General features: G+C 38.4%; 1 protein-coding gene across 1 annotated transcript in view; it reads left to right on the top strand.

The window, feature by feature from the left end:
* FBXL13 (F-box and leucine rich repeat protein 13) overlaps window positions 1–20,077 on the top strand; it is a 236,611-nt gene that overhangs the window by 10,900 nt on the left and 205,634 nt on the right. The window contains exons 2-3 of the mRNA XM_032873296.1: window positions 3,824–3,927; window positions 4,389–4,479. Coding sequence (XP_032729187.1) covers window positions 3,824–3,927; window positions 4,389–4,479 — 195 coding nt within the window. The remainder of the gene's footprint in view (window positions 1–3,823; window positions 3,928–4,388; window positions 4,480–20,077) is intronic.

Genomic DNA, 20,077 nt, shown 5'->3' with positions numbered 1-20,077 from the left:
TCAGCTGACCCTTTTCAATAATCTTCACTATATTTTCAGTTATGGAGTTTCTAAAGTAAAAAAACAAAAACAAAACAAAACAAACAAACCCTCTATTTAAATGTCAAGAAGACACAGAAACTTCTGTATTTTCACATTTTTAACTTATTAACTTTCACAGAAACAAATTAAGAGGTCCCTTCAAATGACACAACGGCATGCCAACTCCATTTCTACCAGAGGTGGGGATGGCAAGTGTTTGTGAGATGTCACTTGGGGCTTGATTGGGGGGGCTTAGGGAGGTACAAGAGACTTTGAACAGAAACTTAAACCTATTCCAGGGCGCCTGGGTGGCTCAGTTGGTTAAGCATCTGCCTTCAGCTCAGCTCAGGTCATGGTCCCAGGGTCCTGGGATGGAGCCCCCCATCGTGTTCCCTGTTCAGTGGGGAGCCTGCTTCCCTATCCCCTGCTCATGCTCTCTCTCTCTCACTGTCATATAAATAAATAAATTCTTTAAAAAAGAAAAAAAGAAACTTAAACCTATTCCTAAGGAAAGAGGTTTCTGTAACTTTGTGATTCTGACATTGCATTTTTAAAAGCAATCTTCATCTAAAAAAAAACAAAAAACGAACAAGGTGAAAGCTATATGTTGGTTACTCTGCCATCTATTTATTTATTTAAAGATTTTATTTATTTGAGAGAGAGAGCGCACAAGCTGGGGGAGGGACAGAAGTAGAGGGAGAAGCAGATTCCCCACTGAGCAAGGAGCCCAGTCTGGGGCTTGATCTCATGACCCTGGGACCATACCCTGAGCTGAAGCCAGACCCTTAACTGACTGAGCCACTCAGGCACCCTATTCTACCATAAAAGAAGAACGTGTTTGTGGGTTTGCATATGCATAAAATATTTCCAGATAGATAATGTGGAAAAAAAATCCCTCAAGTTCTGGAGGAAGATACACATGTGGACAATTTTGTGCGAGTGCATGCTATGTGCAAGGGAGGAGCCCTGAGTTTGTAGTTTAAAAACCTGTTCACTCTGTGAATCACCTGGCCCTTCTTTGCCTCATCTGTGAAACCCAGAAGCAAGAATATACCCTCTAAAAGTCCAGGTCATCCCTAATGGGGTATTAGGAAGCAAAATGAGCCATGAAGTTCTGATGATTGGCCTTTGGCCACGTGGTTGATCTTGCTGGGGTTTGATCATGAATGGCCTAGAGGATTCTAGAGGAGGACCCAGTCCCAGGTCTTGGTATAGAATTCCGGCTTCTTCACAGAATGGCTATGTTTGCTTCTCTCTCACCTGAACCCTTTACTCCAGCCAAACGGGTCTACACCCATGAGGCTTTGCTCTTGCCAAGAGAAAGACCCTACCTGTAAACCTTCTGCCCATTCCTTGACCCTTGGAAGTTTCTCCAACTATTGAGGGCTTCACAAGCCTTTTGCAATCACTTTACCTTTGCACTCATGAAACAATTAATTTTTGCATTGCTACACAGGCCCTTAGTATATTTTACCATACTTACCTGCATATCTGAAAAGACTTGCTTTCAGGGTACCTGGCTGGCTCAATCGGTGGATGGAACATGCAACTCTTGATCTCAGGGATGTGAGTTCAAGCCCCATGTTGGGTGTAAAAACGATTTAAAAATACAATCTTGAAAAAAATAAGGACTTGCTCTCTTAAGTGTTTTATATCTACCCACAGTTCTCATAGACATTTACTGTCTTATTATTTATGTTTAAACTATTGTTCTATCAAGTTCTCTCTCCTAATCATTTCCCCCCAAATACATTTGTCCTAATCTTTTCCATTAGGCTTGGTATGAAATCAATGAAATCAATCCCTCTATCATCCCACTGGCTTTGAGTGGTACAAGGGAATAGTTTTGAATTTCTTTGAATTTGAATTTCTTTTCTCTTTGCTCAAGTCTTTCCCTCTAATGGAGGTAAGAATTAGCAGTGGAATGGTTAAAAATAGTAATGGCTTGTTATCATTATTATATAATAATATAACATATCATTATTATCTATTGAGTACTTATTTTATGCTAGACACTATTCAAAGTACTTTACATATATTAGTTCACTTAATTCTCATGATAGCCTATGACATATGTACCTTTATGATCCCATGTATAGGTAAGGAAACAGGAACAGAGGAGTAACTTGTCCAAGGTTCCACATTAGAAGATTGCCCATCCAGGATTTAAACCCAGTGGACTCCAGCTACTGCATTATCTTGTTCCTTGAAAGATGGGTAGTAGTAGAAAAGAGAAACAATGTCCTGGGGATGCCTGGGTGGCACAATCTGTTTCAGCTCTTGGTTTTGGCTCAGGTCATGATCTCTGGGTCGTGAGATCGAGCCCCACGTTGGCCTCCATGCTCAGCGCACAGTCTGCTTAAGACTCTCCCTTTCATTCTGCCCCCAGCCTCTAAAATAAATCAATAAAACCTTAAAAAATAGAAAAAAGAAAAAAAAAAGAAACAATTGCCCTGAATAAACCTACGTTCGTCATCAGTCCCCAGACACCTTTCAGAATATTTGAAAAATATTGGGAATGGAGTTAGGCAGAACCAAAAGAAAGTGGAGGATTGCACACTTATTTTGTGAAACTTGGTCTTTTTTGTCCTTCGTTGTGTAAGTTTTCACTAAGAAACTAGCCTTGATAAAGCCCTAATTGATGTTTTCTGAGAGTCAAACATTCATCTTGTGGGAATGTTTGCATATTTTGCCTCTGCTTATAAAGACCAAACCAGCGGTTTCATAATTTTTATTTTCATTGCGCAGAAAAAAAGCTATTTGTTCACTAGTTATGGTTTTCTTATTAGCACAGGGCTATGTAGCATTCACGCGTTAATTCTATAAAGCCTCAGTCTGTTTTATTTTGCCCAGTGGGAAAATAAACAGTGAGATTTCTTACCCAGAAGGTGAACATTTGAACTCTGCTAGTTCCTTATGCCTCTACTAGTGTTCTAGAGACTTACCTTTTAACTTGATTTGACTTCTGCAGGGACTGTCATTTTCTAATCTGTGGAACTTAGAAATATAAAGAAACAAGTAATTTCTTATATTCATTAATTAGATCCTAACTTTAAAAAAAATCACCTCAATGTTGCGTTCCATTTAGGCCTTAGTTCTCAGACTTTAGTGTGTTTAAGAATCACCTGGGGAGCTCCTCAAAATGCAGCTCCCGGGGCCCCATCTTCACTTGTTCAACCCCCAGGTGATTCTGAGGTAAATGTTCTCGGGGTGCTACAACAGAATGAATGAAGCGGCGAGCGGTGGGAAGTAGAGAAAGTCCGTATTCTGGGGACTCAGGCCCTAAAGTGCCAGAAGGCAGAAGGGCCTGTCATTAGGGCTGTTCAGGGAGCTGTTGGAAGTCTGGCCTCTGGGTAATAGACTTCAGCCCTTAGGTCACAGAATACTATTTACATTCATCTTGCAACTGCGATGAGAATCACTGACCTCTAGTGCAATTATATTCTCTGGCTCTGGGGGAGAAAGAAATCAGTCAGGGGTCTTCATCCTTAAAAAGGGTAGAACCCACTGATCAAAAGTACCACAACTATGTCTTCAATTTGGCTACAAATCTCTGCTCACATAAGGGAAAACACTAAGCAGCAACCCTATTGTGTCGTCGACAATGGATTTTTCTTTCAATAGTAAAGGGAGGCATTTTAGTTGAACTTCAACAAAATACTAACTCTGGATAGAAAGAGGGGGCACGTTGACCTAAAAAACTGTCACATTATTTAACTTTGTAATTGTAGGAGAGAAGCCCATCTGCTGTTTAGTAAGAACACACAAATCCGGGAAGAGTGATTTGTTTCATTTTCCCTAGGCTCTGTTATGCGGCCTACTTATTACGTGTCCTGAGGATCCGCTGAAATATTTACAGAAAATGATCATTACTATCATGGAAAATGGTCTTGAAAGTCTTCTCTGGTGAGTATTGCTTTGCTTTACAGTAGGGAGATATTTTATTTTGAAGGTAAAGCCCTCATTGTGTGGTAATGAAAGAGGTCTTGCCAACAAACGCTTCCATTTTCAAGATGGCTGAAGAATCCCTCCACAGGCTTGGAAGTCCCAAAGACGTTAATAGGAACAGTTTGCCCACTGGTTCTTAACTGAGAAATACAGCCTTCTCTCATCAATCACGTCCTCACAGGGCAGATATTTCAAGTTGGGGATGAAGAAAGGGAGGTATGCCCTCTTGGGACGCACAGCAAAATCTTGAGGAGGGGGTAGTTTGAAAAAGCCCCGCAGGTGATTTTGATATGCTTCTCCCCAAAGTGTCTCTTCCTTCCCCTCCACCCATGGAATCACTGATTCAAATTGCTGATTTAATGATAAAACTAACGACTATGAAATGAAATGTCTTCCTCTGTTTGACGATTTTATTAAAGGGATATGTGCATCGATCCATCAATGAGGCCAAAAATTCGAAGATTGTCTGAAACTTACATGGAGCAGCTCTTTGGACTGGATGATCAGCTGGTCAGTATTAGTAATCAAACATTTAAAAATAAGTTTTGTTGGAAGTTCTCAAATGGCATTAGATTTTATAACATGTATGAGGTCAAAGGGTTTTGGAATTGGAGGCATTCAGAAGAGTGAAGGAATATCACACACACACACACACACACACGCATGCACACCCCCCCCGAACCACGTTCATAGTAACCTCCCCAAACTTTCAAGAAGCATTTACCAAGCCTTTATTCTTTCACTTCTGAGAAAATCTTTATATTTCTTCCTTTCCTCTTTCTCATCCTCCTCCTCTCTCGCATCTTTATAATGATAAACACAGCATTATGCAAAACTTTAAAGAAGGATATTTTCTTTCTGTTCTAATCTACTTCCTTCTGTTCTACCCTTCTCCGTTTTCTTTGCCATCTGCCCCAGTATTATGCTTCTAAAGATAGGGCCAGATATTAATGAGGTCCAACTTAAAAGCCAGACCTGATTGTTTTTTGTTTTTTGAGATTTTATTTATTTGAGAGACAGTGGGAGAGGGAACACAAGCCCAGGGAGTGGGAGAGGGAGAAGCAGGTTCCCTGCTGTGCACGGAGCCTGATGCCGGGCTTGAACCCAGGACCCTAGGATCATGACCTGAGCTGAAGGCAGACACTTAACGACTGAGTCACCCAGGCGGCCCCCAGACCCGATTGTTAATGAAAGGAATGACCAACTCCAACAACTGGTTTTGACCTTGTAAAGAGGGCAAGGAAGTAATTCAGGACATGGAGTCTTTTAGAACAAACACTATGTATCTGAGAGAAGCTAAAATAGCAAAAGGCATGTGGGGAGAGAGATACCAACGCAAATTACGTGTGGGTAGAACTGCGTGTGATACCTCTAGATCCCGGGCTGATGTCTTGGAAAGTAGAGGGCAGCACTTGGGAGTTGCTGGTGACATCGGGCACTGAAAGGTAGATTCAGAGCCCCAGTCACGGTGGATGCTGAGAGCCAGATCAGTCTGAGGCATCAGTGGGAAGGCCGGGTGAAGGGTAGCACAGGCTTCTAATCAGGTGTCTGCAACAGAGACAGCAATGGAGGTATAGGATATTTCTGCGAAGGCTGGGATGATTCAGACGACCAGCATGCTGGGAAGAACCCACAGGATGAATCCTAGTTGATCTGCATCATGGTGTGTGGATGTCTTAATGACTTCACTTTATCAGCCATGGACTCTATCTACTATCAAGTGCAGATATCTGCAAACTGTATTCTTGGAGGTGTTTTGTGGGGGGGTCACCTCAGGAGCTGAGGGGGAGACCCAGGAAATGGGATTCTAGGTCTCTCATCCTTGCTTTACACTCTAGAATAATTCCACTTTGAGTATAATGTCATATGAGAAAAGCTTAAACATCATTGCAATAAGATACTAAAATTCCTAACAACCTGGGGTAGAAGGGTAGAGGGGTCTACCTCATTGTCAATATCTTGAAAGTGACTTTATGAAATATAATCAGATTGTGCCCAATGGGTAGCTAGAAACCTATAGAGAATCTTTTCAAGAATTGCAGGGAATTCTGAGAAACCATAGTTTTATTAGAAAAGGAATTCTCAGAGATATTTCATGATGTTGAACGTACAAAGGGAAAACTATGGGAAGCTTATCTGGACTTAGAGTATGACAACTCACCAAGGCATAGAAAAAAATGCCGACTTCATATTATAAGGTAGGAAAAATAGAAACTAGATGTGACTTCACAAAAGGTAAATCTCCAGGTGCCTAGGATTGCTGAGTTAGAGGGCTCAGCCACAGTTGAAAATATATTAATTTATTTCCCCTTCACCCTCAGAGAAAAATGAAATTTTTTTTTTTTACAAAGAATACTTTAATCCTTAAAGTTTCCAATATTTTCAATTACAATATAACAAATATCAGCTTTGTTGTTGTTTTTTTTTCCATTTTTCTTTCCCATACAGTTTCTTATACAGCTATAATTGCTGGTAAGAGAGTTTTTAATGTTTTGACAAAACATTTTTTTTCTTTATAATTTTTTTACTATATTATGTTTGTCACCATACAGTACATCATTAGTTTTTGATGTAGTGTTCCATGATTCATTGTTTGTGTATAACACCCAGTGATCCATGCAATATGTGCCCTCCTTAATACCCATCACTGGGCTCACCCATCCCCACACCACCATTCCCATTCCTCTAAAACCCTCAGTGATTTCCAGAGTCCATAGTCTCTCATAGTTCCTCTCCCCTCTCTGATTTCCCCCCTTTGTTTTTCCCTTCCTTCTCCTAATGTCCTCCATGCTATTCCTTATGTTCCTCAAATAAGTGAAACCATATGATAATTGTCTTTCTCTGTTTGACTTATTTCATTTGGAATAACCTCCCCCAGTTCCGTCCATGTTGATGCAAATATTGGGTATTCATCCTTTCTGATGGCTGAGTAATATTTCATTGTATATATGGAGATCTTTATGCATTCTCTACTAAAAGGGATCTTGGTTCCTTCCATAGTTTGGCTATTGTGGACATTGCTTCTATGAACACTGGGGTGCATAAGGTCCTTCTTTTCACTACACCTGTATCTTTGAGGTAAATACCCAGTAGTGCAATTGCTGGGCCATAGGGTAGCTCTATTTTTAGCTTTTGAGGAGCCTCCACACTGTTTTCCAAAGTGGCTGTACCAGCTTGCATTCCTATCAAGAGTGTAAGAGGGTTCCCCTTTCTCCACATCCTCTCCACCATTTGTTGTTTCTTATCTTGTCAATTCTAACTGGTGTAAGGTGATATCTCAATGTGGTTTTGATTTGAATTTCCCTGATGGCTAATGATGTTGTTTTTTCATGTGTCTGTTATCCATTTGTATGTCTTCTTTGGAGAAGTGTCTGTTCATGTCTTCTGCCCATTTTTTGATGTGATTATCTGTTTTGTGTGTGTTGAGTCTGAGGAGTTCTTTATAGATCTTGGATATCAGCCCTTTGTAGTGTCATTTGCAAATATCTTCTCCCATTCCATGGTTGTCTCTTTGTTTTGTTGACTATTTCCTTTGCTGTGCAGAAGCTTTTGATCTTGATGAAGTCCCAGAAGTTCATTTTCGCTTTTGTTTCCCTTGCCTTTGGAGATGTGTCTTGAAAGAAGTTGCTGTGGCAATGTCGAAGAGGTTACTGCCTATGTTCTCCTCTAGGATTTTGATGGATTACTGTCTCACATTGAGGTCTTTCATCCATTTAGAGTTTATCTTTGAGTATGGTGTAAGTGAATGCTCGAGTTTCATTCTTCTGTATATAGCTTGACAAGACATTTTAAAGATCAAAAACAATTGTAATTGTTCCAATTATTAAGACTATTTTGTATGCTTTCAGCGTGAAATCATTTTTATGATCTGTCAGGACACTGTCCTGCAAGGACCGCCTGCATATGGCTATTTATAACTATGTGTTTGTTTCTGTTTGTGCAAACAGAGAAGGAAACTGTGAGTAAGCCACATAGTTACAGAAAAGTAGGAACTGTTCTCATAATAGCAAATAGAAAGACATTTTGTCTGTGTGTCCCAAGATGAAAGAATCCACCATTGTCAGGAGGAAATTAACTTCACAGACTTGATTCTCATTGCTTAGGAAATGAAATCTCCAGATGGGTACTAATTACAAGAAGAAAAGTCATCTATAACATTTTAAAACTCTTTTTATCATAGAAAAATGGAAACACAACACAGAAAAAGAACACCATAATGATCCCCCCTCATCCAGCTTAAACAATAATCAATAATTTTGCCAATCTTGTTAATCATTCTCCCTTTGCCTCTCCCCTTTTTTGCTGAAGTATTAGAAAGAAAATCCCAGGAATTATATTATTTTACCAGTAAATGCATCAATATGTATCTCTAACAAAAAAGAACATGTTTAGAGAGCACAGCCCAGTGCCATCTTCTGTGTAATGAAATTAACAATAATTCCTGAACACCACATCAGGCTGATTCTATATATATACATATATATTATTTTTCCCCCCATATTCAGCCCATATTTGAGTTTCCCAAATTGTCTCAAAAATGCCTCTTTTAGGGGCGCCTGGGGGGCTCCATGGGTTAAAGCCTCTGCCTTCGGCTTAGGTCATGATCCCAGGGTCCTGGAAACAAGCCCTGCATCAGGCTCTCTGCTCAGAAGGGAGCCTGCTTCCCCCCCCCCCTCTCTCTGCCTGCCTCTCTGCCTACTTGTGATCTCTGTCTGTCAAGTAAATAAATGAGATCTTTTTTAAAAAATGCCTTTTTTACACATGGGTCTGTCAAATCGGAATCGATGGAGGGTCCACATGGCACTCGGGTGTCAGATCGAATGCCTCTTGTAATTAATTACAAGAATGCCTCTTGTAATTAATTGTAATTAATCTTCCCTACTTCCCATGCCACTTCTTTATTGAGGAAAACATCATTTGTCTTGTAAAATGTCCCACACTCTCATTGTTTCCTCTGGCATTATTTCATTTGCTCTGTTTCTTGTATTTCCTGCAAGTTTTTAGTTAGATCAACAGACTTGATATTCAGGTTCTTTTTTTCCTTTTTTCCTCTTGGTGACAAGAGTAGCTGCATAGGGGGTGTTATGGGCATCGCATGGGGAGACACCCAGTAGTCTGGTCGACTGACTTTTTATGAATCTTCATTCCTATAGACAGTAATGTAATTGCTTATTAGTTTCATCTTACAACACAGACATTGTAATAACGATACTACAAGACCACTAACAATAAAACCACTGAATGCAGGGGTGCCTGGGTGGCTCAGTTGGTTAAATGTCTGCCTTGGGCTCAGGTCATGATCCTGGGACCCTGGGAGTGAGCCCTGCATTGGGCTCCCTGCTCCGGGGGGAGTCTGCTTCTCCCTCTCCCTCTGTCTCTAACATCCCCCCAACTCTCTCAAAATAAATAAATATTTAAAGTGAAAACCAAAAAACCCACTGAATGCAGTTTAAGAAAAGTACACAATTCCAAAAAAACCCCAATTCTTTTTGTCCTTAAGATGTATATGTCCTACGAAATATTTTCAGTAAAAATAACACATTTTTTGTTGCCCAAAATAATTCTTTGTGCTGATAGTCATCTTTTTTCCTCTTTGATATAACTATGCTTTTCCAGTTATGTATAATAGTACATGGCAGCAAAATCAAAACAATAAAACCAGTATTCTGAGAAGTATTGCTTCTATACCTACCTTTGCTCTTACCTATTCCATCCCTTTTTCTAAGTATCCGATTTTAGTAGTTTTTAATTTATCTATATAGTTTTTCCATTGTTTCCTCTTGAAAAATATGAGCAAATACACTGTATTCTCCTCCCCTTCAACTTCTTACATTGAAGTAGCAGATGATGTGTAGCCTTCTGCTTCTTGCTTTTCTCACTTAACATGTCCTAGAGATTGTTCCCTGTTATTTTTTATTTTATTATTTTTTGAAGATGTTATTTATTTATTTGACAGAGAAAGAGAGAGAGAACACAAGCAGGGGGAGCAGCAGGCAGAGGCAGAGGGAGAAGCAGGCTCCCCACTGAGCAGGGAGCCCAATGTGAGACTCGATCCCTGGACCCTGGGATCATGACCTAAGCAGAAGGCAGACCTTAACCAATTGAACTACTCTGGTGTCCCTGAGATTGCTCCCTTTGAAAATAATGCTATGAATTTTAAAATGATTCTATCATAGGGAGCACTGTGTAATAAAACCCTAAAACCTAAATGAAAGTTGTGGACTTAAAAGTCTTACTGGTGAACTATGAAAAGGAAACCTAACCTGATGACCCCAGTGGTGAGGGTTTTAATCATCTGGGAGAGGCAGGCAGATCCTGGGCCCCAAATGAGAATCAACTGGTTGATAATCACATCCTGTATCCTTGCTGGTTTGCAAAATATCCTTTTTCTTTTAAAATTTGGTTGATTACTCTTTCTTGAGAAGGCATCAAGCTAAGTATTGCAGTAAGCTGGAATGAGTAAAAATAGTGAAGGTGTGAAATGATGAAGATATGACCTGGATTCACATTGTTTATGTTAAGATGAATTTAAGTGTAAAGTAAGTAATAATAGTTGATGATAGGGCATTTTTGTATGCTTGTCTGCTATGTATGGCATTTGAGAGTTCTAAAGAACGTTTTTGTAAGTTTTTAATTTTGTTTAAATTGTTTCAGGTACTTTACATAAAATTTGTAATAAACATTTACATGTTTAGGAAATTGATTTTTCAAAGTTGTATTTATTTAGATAAGTGTTTATTAAATAGAACCCTAAAATACAAATATCAGTCAATGTTTGTCTCCAGGCATAAGAACCCCCTTGGGCATTAAAGACTGTTACAATAATTTGCAAAAGATAAAAAAATCTAAGAAAATCACTCATGAAAAATCCAACACTTTATAGCATGTCATGTACTATCACAGACACTGCTCACTTCTGCATTAAAGACGTGGTTTCTTTTTAGTATTTTTGTTATTTCTTTGAACTTTTCCAGTCTATAGAAAAAAAAATCAGAGTCAGGAGGGATTTGAAGTAATGCATTCAACATGTATTTATAAACCATGTCTCGGTCTGTTCAGGGTGCTATAACAAAATAAAGCTGTTATAAACAACAGAAGTCTGTTTCTCCAGTTGGGGAGGCTGGGAGGTCCAAGATCAAGGTGCTGGCAGATTCTGTGTCTGGTGAGAGCCCAGCCCCTGGTTCATTACCTGCCAACTTCTTGCTATTTTGTCTTATAGCAGCAGGGGTGAGGGAGCCCCCTGGAGTGTCTTATAAACACACCGATTGGTTCATAAGGGCTCCACCTTCATGGGCTAATCATCTCCCAAAGGCCCCACCTCCAAATGCTATCACATTGGAGATTGGGTTTCAACATACTGATTTTAGTGGACATAAACATTCAATCCATAGCAAATCCCATACTACATTGTTAGCATTATTCTAGAATGATGCTATATGGGATAGTAATGAAGCTCATCAATGAAGTAAAGATATGGTACTTTAAAATATGATGAGATATGTTAAGGTAATTTAATGTATGATCTCTCAATTCAAGGATTAACCGAGCAAAAAAAGGAATTGCCTACCAGAAGAAAAAGTTTGTTATAGTACACTAAAAAACAAAAATTGTAATATGAATTCAATGATTTACATTTATTTTTTGTTTGGTTCTTACCAGATTTGTTTGGTTCTTACCTATTATTATAGTAGGTATTTCAAATATTATAGAGGTAAAACATTTTTTCTTCAATTGGCATTATGTAAACATATCAGTTTTCTCAGATGTAATAAATGGACAATATCTAACAAAGTTAAAAGTTAAGGGGGACCAAATTATTGCTGCCACTAAAGAACCATAAATTCAGTATTGTTTGTCAGTTAGCATTCATGGTTGGTGCTGGTATTTCATTATTTTTTCATTTATTACAAAATTTCGCCAGGCCTCACCAGCCTAGGATGCAAGGAGAACAAAGTTGATAGTAATATTCCAAATTTCACTGCCTCTAGTCCCTATCTTCATAATCTAAGAGGTTGGTTTCCCCTTAAAATTACAACCAATTGTATTTGGGAATTCCAAAGCTGTCTAGTGTGAATTCAAGAATTCCCCGTCACGGTCTGTCCCAAGCCCATTTAGCTGCCTGAAGGTGAGCCTCTGGACTGAGGCTGTTACCTTCTTGAGAGCCCTGAGGTCTGATGGAGGTGGAGACTGAGGCTTCTTCAACCACAAATCTTTAATGTGCCAAAACAGTGCTCCGTTCTCTGGACTGTTGCTCTACTCAAACCATATCCAGTGGTCACACTGTTTGAAAGACATACTTTTATGAAGACCTTAAACCAAACTTGCACTTTAAGACTAATTCCACAACTGTTTGCCTGCCAAAATGGTACCACTATGTGGCAAGAGCTCAAAATATCCATGTTCCCAGTAGCTTTGGAGTGAAATGCTTCTTGATTAAATTTTAATTGGAGGGATTGCATTATTTCAAAATTTGGTGTAACGTAAGACTTTTGTAATATTTTTATTACATTATTTCAAATTTTCAGAACTTCAGAGTCAGACAAAAGTTGATAGCATGGTGCTGTGTGTGCTGGAGAGAAGTGGAGGAAATGTCTTCTCTCATTTTGTGTCACACCAATAGTACCAAGTGCCTCATAAGAGCAGTTCTTTGGGATTTTCCCTGCAGCTTCTTTTTCCTTAAGGCTCTGACCCCCAATCCATTGGGCTGAGACCAATGCTATATGCAACACCCCCCGCATTCCAGTCATTCTTTCAGATGATAGACTCAAACTTCTTCTCCAGCCTCTCATCAAAACAAATTCAAAACAAAAACATTTAAATTGGCTTCTAGAACTTTTTCTGTAAAAATACATTAAAGACACCCAGATACTGAATTCATCAGATTTAGTCTGGGACCATGCCTTATTTGCCCTTCATAGTCATTAAACATTGAAAAATACAGAGAAGGAGAACAAAGAAAAAAGTGGGATAGTTTTCGTATCAACTGAATCATCAGTGTTAAGATGCAGTCCTTCTTTAGACCCTAGTTTGAACAAACTAACTACTTAAGATATTTGGGGGAACAATTCCAGAGAGTTGGATAATATATGATATTAAACAATTATTTTTAGTTGTCTCAGTTGTGATAATGCAGTTGTGGTTGTGAAGAAAATGTGATTATATTTTAGAAATAGGTACTAAAAATTTTGGTTTGTATACTTTATATACTTCAAAGACATTGTTGATAATGTTAAATGTAGACTATGGGTATTAGGTATTCATTCTAATTCTCTGTAAGTTTGAATTTTTTTAATAAGATATTTTTAAGACTGAATTGTAATATGCTACAGGTAGCATCTTTTTAAAAAGGATCACTATTGTGATTTTATCTTTCTTCCAAACTATAAAAATGTTTACCTGAAACTAGGGTGTTAGGTTGAGTTATTTTCCTTGAATCATATTGTATGCTGTTGGAACTCAGTTTAAAACAGAGGGCCTTAGCACAAGGGATAAGACGTATTCTCAGTAGTAATAGCAACTCACCACAGTGATAATTCCTACAGAGGTGGGGAGTGAGCATGAGCAGTTTACAGAGGTTCACAGGAGATTCTAATTGGCCTCTAGAGAAGGGGCCACCAGTCTAAAAGAAAAGAGCAGTGTCAAATTCTAACTAAATGCTGACAAAATTCTTTTGCAATTAATTCATTATTGAGATGTTCCCACTCTAACTTTAGAAACCATCTCCCATGGCAGAATTTTTTCTTTTATTTCCAGACTCATAACTAATCTTATAATATTACTGGATTCTCAGAAATTATATAGAGATGCACCTTTCTCTCCTTCTTCTCTTCAGTTATCACTCAGTCTGTGTGTAGCAGTCCTTTTGGGAAATTGGGGAGAGTGGTCTGTGAGGGCCTGGAAACAGAGAGCTCACTGTGAGACCCTTTATACCAATGCCAAGTTGCTTTTTATCCAGCAACTTCTGCATGGTCATTGCCTGAACCCTTTAATCTCCATTTTTAGAAGCCAGACGGCAGAGAATTGGTAATTTTCCAAGGAATTCAGTCCATACATATTTGTTGAGCTCCTACTCCGTGCAATCCTATCAGCTGGAATAAAAAAGTGAGAGAAAGAATATTTTCTAATCACTAGCAGCTAACTAATACACAGCTGCTATCAAGAATAGAGGGCAGTTGGGAAGATGGTGGAACAGCAGGACCCTGAGCTCATCACATACCGAGTCAATAGCTGCTACATATATTGCAACTAACTTTGAAAATAAGCTGAAGACTGGCAGATCATATCTTGCAGAGAGAAGTCCACATCAAAAAGGATAGGAGGGGTAGAGATGTGGTCAAGAACCAAACTCTTGAGAACCAAATGAACCACAAATGGGAGGGACTCCAGAAGCATGGAGGAGTGAGAGGATCAGACCCCACACCAGGCACCACTGGCCCTAGGACCCACACTGGGAAGATGAGTCCCCATAACACCTGGCTTTGAAAATCAGTGGGACTTAACTCTGGGAGCTTTAAAAATCAGCAGGGCTTAGCTCTAAGAGAGCTTGGGAGGTGGGGTGTGGTAGGAAACCAAGCCTCCACCCTTAAAGATCCAGGATACTAAATGACTCTGTGGAGACACAGCACAGTTACAGAAATTTGAAAAGTGCTTGGGGTATATGTGAAGGAGATTTATTGACTAATTTTAGGACATGTGTTGGAAGGGCAGGGATCTGCAGGAGAGTTCTTTGGGAGCAAAAGAGCTAGGGGGAGCCATTTTTCTTGCCCTCCCCCAGCCTAGATAGCTGCCTGCTTGGGGGAGCCTATTCTAATGCTCTCCATCTCTTGATTACTAGGACTGCTGCCCTGGCATTCTCTTTTAGCCCCACACTATCCAATCCATCTACCTTGGGAGGTGTTCCTTCAAAGTGGCTCCAACTCTGCCATACCTGACAGGCAGTCCTGGCTAGAACCAGTCCCTCTCCAAAGTGACTCTTGCCCTGTAGGCATGGGGAGATAATGCCACACACCAGCCCATCAGCTCAGCAGTTTCTTCAGCAGAACCTTTGAGCTGGCTGCATAGGAAACAAGACCTGCTTGTCAGTGCATCCATAGCTGTCACAGCAACTAATTGCAGAGAGCCAGGATGAGGACCAGTCTGACCCACCAGTGTGTCCATAGCAATAGGAAGACACATGCAGCCTACACAGGGGACACCCCTGGAACACTTGGTTCTGGTGTCTAGGGGGGACTGCAATACGACGCACCATAGGACCGCACCATAGGACCACAACTTTCAAGACCAGGAGACATAGCTGACCTACCTAATACATAGAAACAGATACAGAGAGTTAGACAAAATGGGGGAGATGGAGGTATATGTCCCAAATGAAATAAGAAGACAAAAATCACAGAAAAAGAGCTAAACTACATGGAGATAAGCAATACACTTAATAAAGACCAAAATAATGATCATAAGATACTTACTGGACTGGAGAGAAGAGTGAGTAAACTCAATGAGAACTTCAACAGAGATAAGAAATACAAAAACCAGTCGGAGCTGAACTATATAATAATTGAGATGAAAAATACACTAGAGGGAGTCAACATCAGATTAAATGATGCAGAAAAATGGGTCAGTGGGGCATCTGGGGGGCTAAGTTCATTAAGTGTCTGACTCTAGATTTTGGCTTGGGTCATGATCTCAGGGTCATATGATCAAGCCCTATATTGGGGCTCTTGCTGGTCATGGAGCCTTCTTAAGATTCTCTCTCTCCCTCTGTCCCTCCCCCCAACTCATGCTCTCCCTTTCTGAAAAAATAAAAAAATAAAAATAAAAAGGATCAGGAACCCACTGGGTAGTGGGAAGCAACAAAGCTGAATAGCAAAAAGAAAAACAATAATAGAGATGCAAATAAGTTAAGAGACCTCTGCAACATCATCAAATATAGCTACATTTACATTATAGGGATCCCAGAAAGAGAAGAAAGAAAGGGGTAAAAAATTTTATTTGAAGAAATAATAGCTGAAACTTACCTAACCTGGGGGAAGGCAATAGACATCCAGGTCCAGGAGGCAAAGAGAGCCTCAAAGAAGATGAACCCAAAGAATTCCACATGAAGACACATAATAATTAAAATGGCAAAATGTAAAAATGAAAAGAAAACTTCAAATATAGAAGGAGAAATCAAACAATTACATGCCAGAAACAATCCATAAGGTTATCAGCTGATTTTTTAGCAGAAACTTTGTAGGTCAGAAAAAAATAGCATGAAATAATCTAAGTGCTGAAGGGAAAAACACTACAACCGACAATACTCTACCTGGCAAAATTATCATTCGATTGAAAGTGAGTTAAAAGCTACCTAGCTAAATAAAACTTAGAGGAATTCATCACCACCAAACCGTGGTGATGAACATTAACATTTCTCTTACAAGAAATGTTAAATGGAATTCTTTACTTAGAAAGAAAAGACCATGCCTAGAAGTAAGAAAATTAGGAAAGGAAAAAATTTCACTAGTAAAAGCAAACATATAATAAAGATAGTAGATTAATTACTTATAAAGCCAATATGGAGTTAAAACACAAAAGTAGTAAGATCAATTATATCTATAATTAGTCAGGGAATACACAAAGTAAAAAGATGTAAAATATGATGTGAGATGCATAAAATGTGAATGGGGAGTAAAAATTCAGTGCTTTCAGAATGTGTTCAAACTTAAGCCTTCATCACCTTCCTATAGACTATTATATGCATACAGTGTTTTATATGAACCTCGTGGTAACCACAAATCAACAGCCTGTAATAGATACACAAAAAGTAAAGAGAAAAGAATCCAAGCATAACACTAAAGAAAGACATGAAACCATAAGGAAAGAAAGCAAGAGAAGAGAGGAATAGAGAATAACTACAAACACAACTAGAAAACAATTAACAAAATGGCAATAAGTACATACCTATCAATAATTACTTTAAATGTAAATGGATTAATGCACCAATTAATAAAAAAAAAAGTGCAACCAAATGGATAAAAAAATAGGACCCCTCAATATTCTGCCTACAAAAGATTCAGTTTAGACCTAAAGATACATACCCATGGAAAGTAAAGGGCCAGAAAAAGATATTCCATGCAAATGGAAGTGAAAAACAAAACAAAACACAAACCAGGGTCACAACACTTATAACAGACAAAATAGACTTTAAACTAAGACTGCAAGAAGAAGAAGAAGAAGAAGAAGAAGAACAACAACAACAACAACAACAACAACAACAACAAAAAGAAGGGTTTTACACAATGCTAAAAGGATCAATCCAACCAGGGAATGCTATTGTAAATATTATGTACACAACATACATAAATACTAAATACATAAAGTAAACATTAACAGACATAAAGGGAGATTGCCAGTAATATTAGGGGAATTTAACACCTCACATACATTAATTGATAGATCGTCCAGACAGAAAATCCATAAGGAAACAGCGGCTCTAACCAATACATTAGACCAGATGAACTCAAGAGATATACACAGAACATCTCAACCAAAAACAACAGAATACACATTCTTTTCAAAAACACATGGGTCATTCTCTAGGATAGATAATATGCCACTTTAATAAGTTTAAGAAGATTGAAATCGTATCAAGCATCTTTTCTAATCACAATGATATGAAACTAGAAGTCTGTTACAAGAAAAGAAAACCTGGAAAAAACACAAACACATGGAGGCTAAACATTGTGTTACTAAAGAGGCAATAGGTCAAAGAAGAAATCAAATTAGAAATTAAAAAATAGGGGTGCTGGGTGACTAAGTGGGTTAAAGCCTCTGCCCTTGGCTCAGATCATGATTCCAGGGTCCCGGGATCCAGCCCTAGATTGGGCTCTCTGCTCAGTGGGGAGCCTGCTTCCCACCCTCCCCCGCCTGCCACTCTGCCTACTTGTGATCTCTCTGTCAAATAAATAAATAAAATCTTAAAAAAAAAACCCCAAACACCAAAAATAAAAAAATACATAGAGACAAACGAAAATGGAAAAACAATGGTGCAAAATCTTTGGGATACACCAAAAGTAGTTCCAAGAGAAAAATTTACAATAATAGAGACCTACCTCAAGAAACAAGAAAAATCTTAAATAAACAATCTAACTTTATACCGAAAAGAACAACAACAAAAAAAGAAGACTAACAAAACCAAAGTCCAAATTAGTAGAAGGAAGGAAATAATAAAGATTTGAACAGAAATAAATGAGAGAGAGTAAAAAAAAAAAAAAAATCAATAGAAAAGATCAATGAATGCAAGAGCTGATTCTTTGAATAGCTAAACAAAATTGATAAACCTTTAGCAAGTTTCATTAAGAAAAAAAGAGGATGCAAGTAAATATTTTTAGAAATGAAAGAGGAGAAATAACAAACATCACAGAAATACAAAGGATATGAGAATATTATGAAAATTATATGCCAAAATATTGGACAGCTTGGAAGAAATGGACAAATTCCTAGAAACATACAATCTCCCAAAACTGAATCAGAAAATAATAGCAAACTTGAGTAGACCAATTACTAGTAATGAAATTTAATTGAATCAATAATCCAAAAACTCCCAACTAATGGAAGTCCGGGACTAGATGGTTTTTTAGGTGACTTCTACCACACATTTAGAGATGTTCTATTCCAGAAAGTGGAAGAAGAAAGAATGCTTTAAATTCATTCTATGAGACCAACATTAATCTGATACCAAAACCAGACAAAGGCACTGCAAAAAGAGAAAACTACAGGCCAATATTCCTGGGGAACATACATGCAAAAGTCCCTAACAAAATATTAGCAAACCTCATTCAATCTTACATTCAAGGGATCGATCACTAAAATCAAGTGGGATTTATTCCAGGGATGCAATCTTAGTAAATCAATCAAAAATGATGCATCACAGGGGCGCCTGGCTGGCTCAGTGAGTTAAAGCCTCTGCCTTCGGCTCAGGTCATGATCCCAGGGTCCTGGGATCGAGCCTCACATCGGGCTCTCTGCTCAGCAGGGAGCCTGCTTCCTCCCCTCTCTCTCTGCCTGTCTCTCTGCCTACTTGTGATCTCTGTCTGTCAAATAAATAAATAAAATGATGCATCACATTAACAAGAAGAAGGATAAAAACCACATGATTATCTCAATAGATGCAAAAGTATTCGACAAAATACATATCTATTTATGATAAAACTGTCAACAAACTGGGTATACAGGAAACACTCCTCAACATAATAAAGGCTACATATGAAAAACCCATAGCTACATACTCAGTGGTGAAAACTGAAAGCCACTCTCTAAGATCAGGAAAAAGACAAAGATGTCTACTTTCACTACTTTTATTCAACAAAGTACTGAAAGTCCTAGCCACAGCAATCAGACAAGAAAAAGAAATAAAAGGCATCCAAATTGGTGAGGAAGAAGTAAAACTGTCACTGTTTGCAGATGACATCAGACTATATGTAGAAAACCACAGGATTCCACCAAAACAATATTAGGATTAATAAATGAATTCACTAAAGTTGCAGGATAGAAAACTGATATAGTGAAATCTGTTGCATTTGTATACACAGTATAATAACACAGTAGCGGAAATAGAAATAATAATAATAAAAAAAAATTCTACTTACAATTGCATCAAAAGAATAAATAACCTATAAATAAACTTAACCCAGGAGGTGAAAGACTTATACTCTGAAAACTATAAGACATCAATGAAAGAAATTGAAGATGACACAAATGGAAAGACATACCATGCTCATGGATTGGAAGAAGTAATCTTAAAATGTCCATAATAGTCAAAGAAATCTACAGTCAATGCAATCTCTATCAAAGTACAAACAGCATTTTTTTTAAATAAAACTGGAGTAATACTAAAATGTGTATGGAACCACAAAAGACCTTGAATAGCCAAAGCAATCTTGGGAAAGAGCAAAGCTGGAGGTACCACAATCTCAGATTTTAAGATATATTACAAAGCTATTGCAATCAAAACAGTATGGTACTGGCACAAACGTAGACCCATGGATAAAGGGAATAGGATAGAGAGTCCAGAAATAAACCCACAGTTACACTGTCAAACTGTGACAAAGGAGGCAGGAATATACAAACTATA

This window comes from Lontra canadensis, unplaced genomic scaffold (assembly GCF_010015895.1).
Source record: "Lontra canadensis isolate GAN:19392208 unplaced genomic scaffold, GSC_riverotter_1.0 scaffold48, whole genome shotgun sequence".
Taxonomy (NCBI): Eukaryota; Metazoa; Chordata; class Mammalia; order Carnivora; family Mustelidae; genus Lontra; species Lontra canadensis.
The sequence above is the reverse complement of the archived record's forward strand: the minus strand, read 5'-3'. Positions and strand labels throughout refer to the sequence as shown.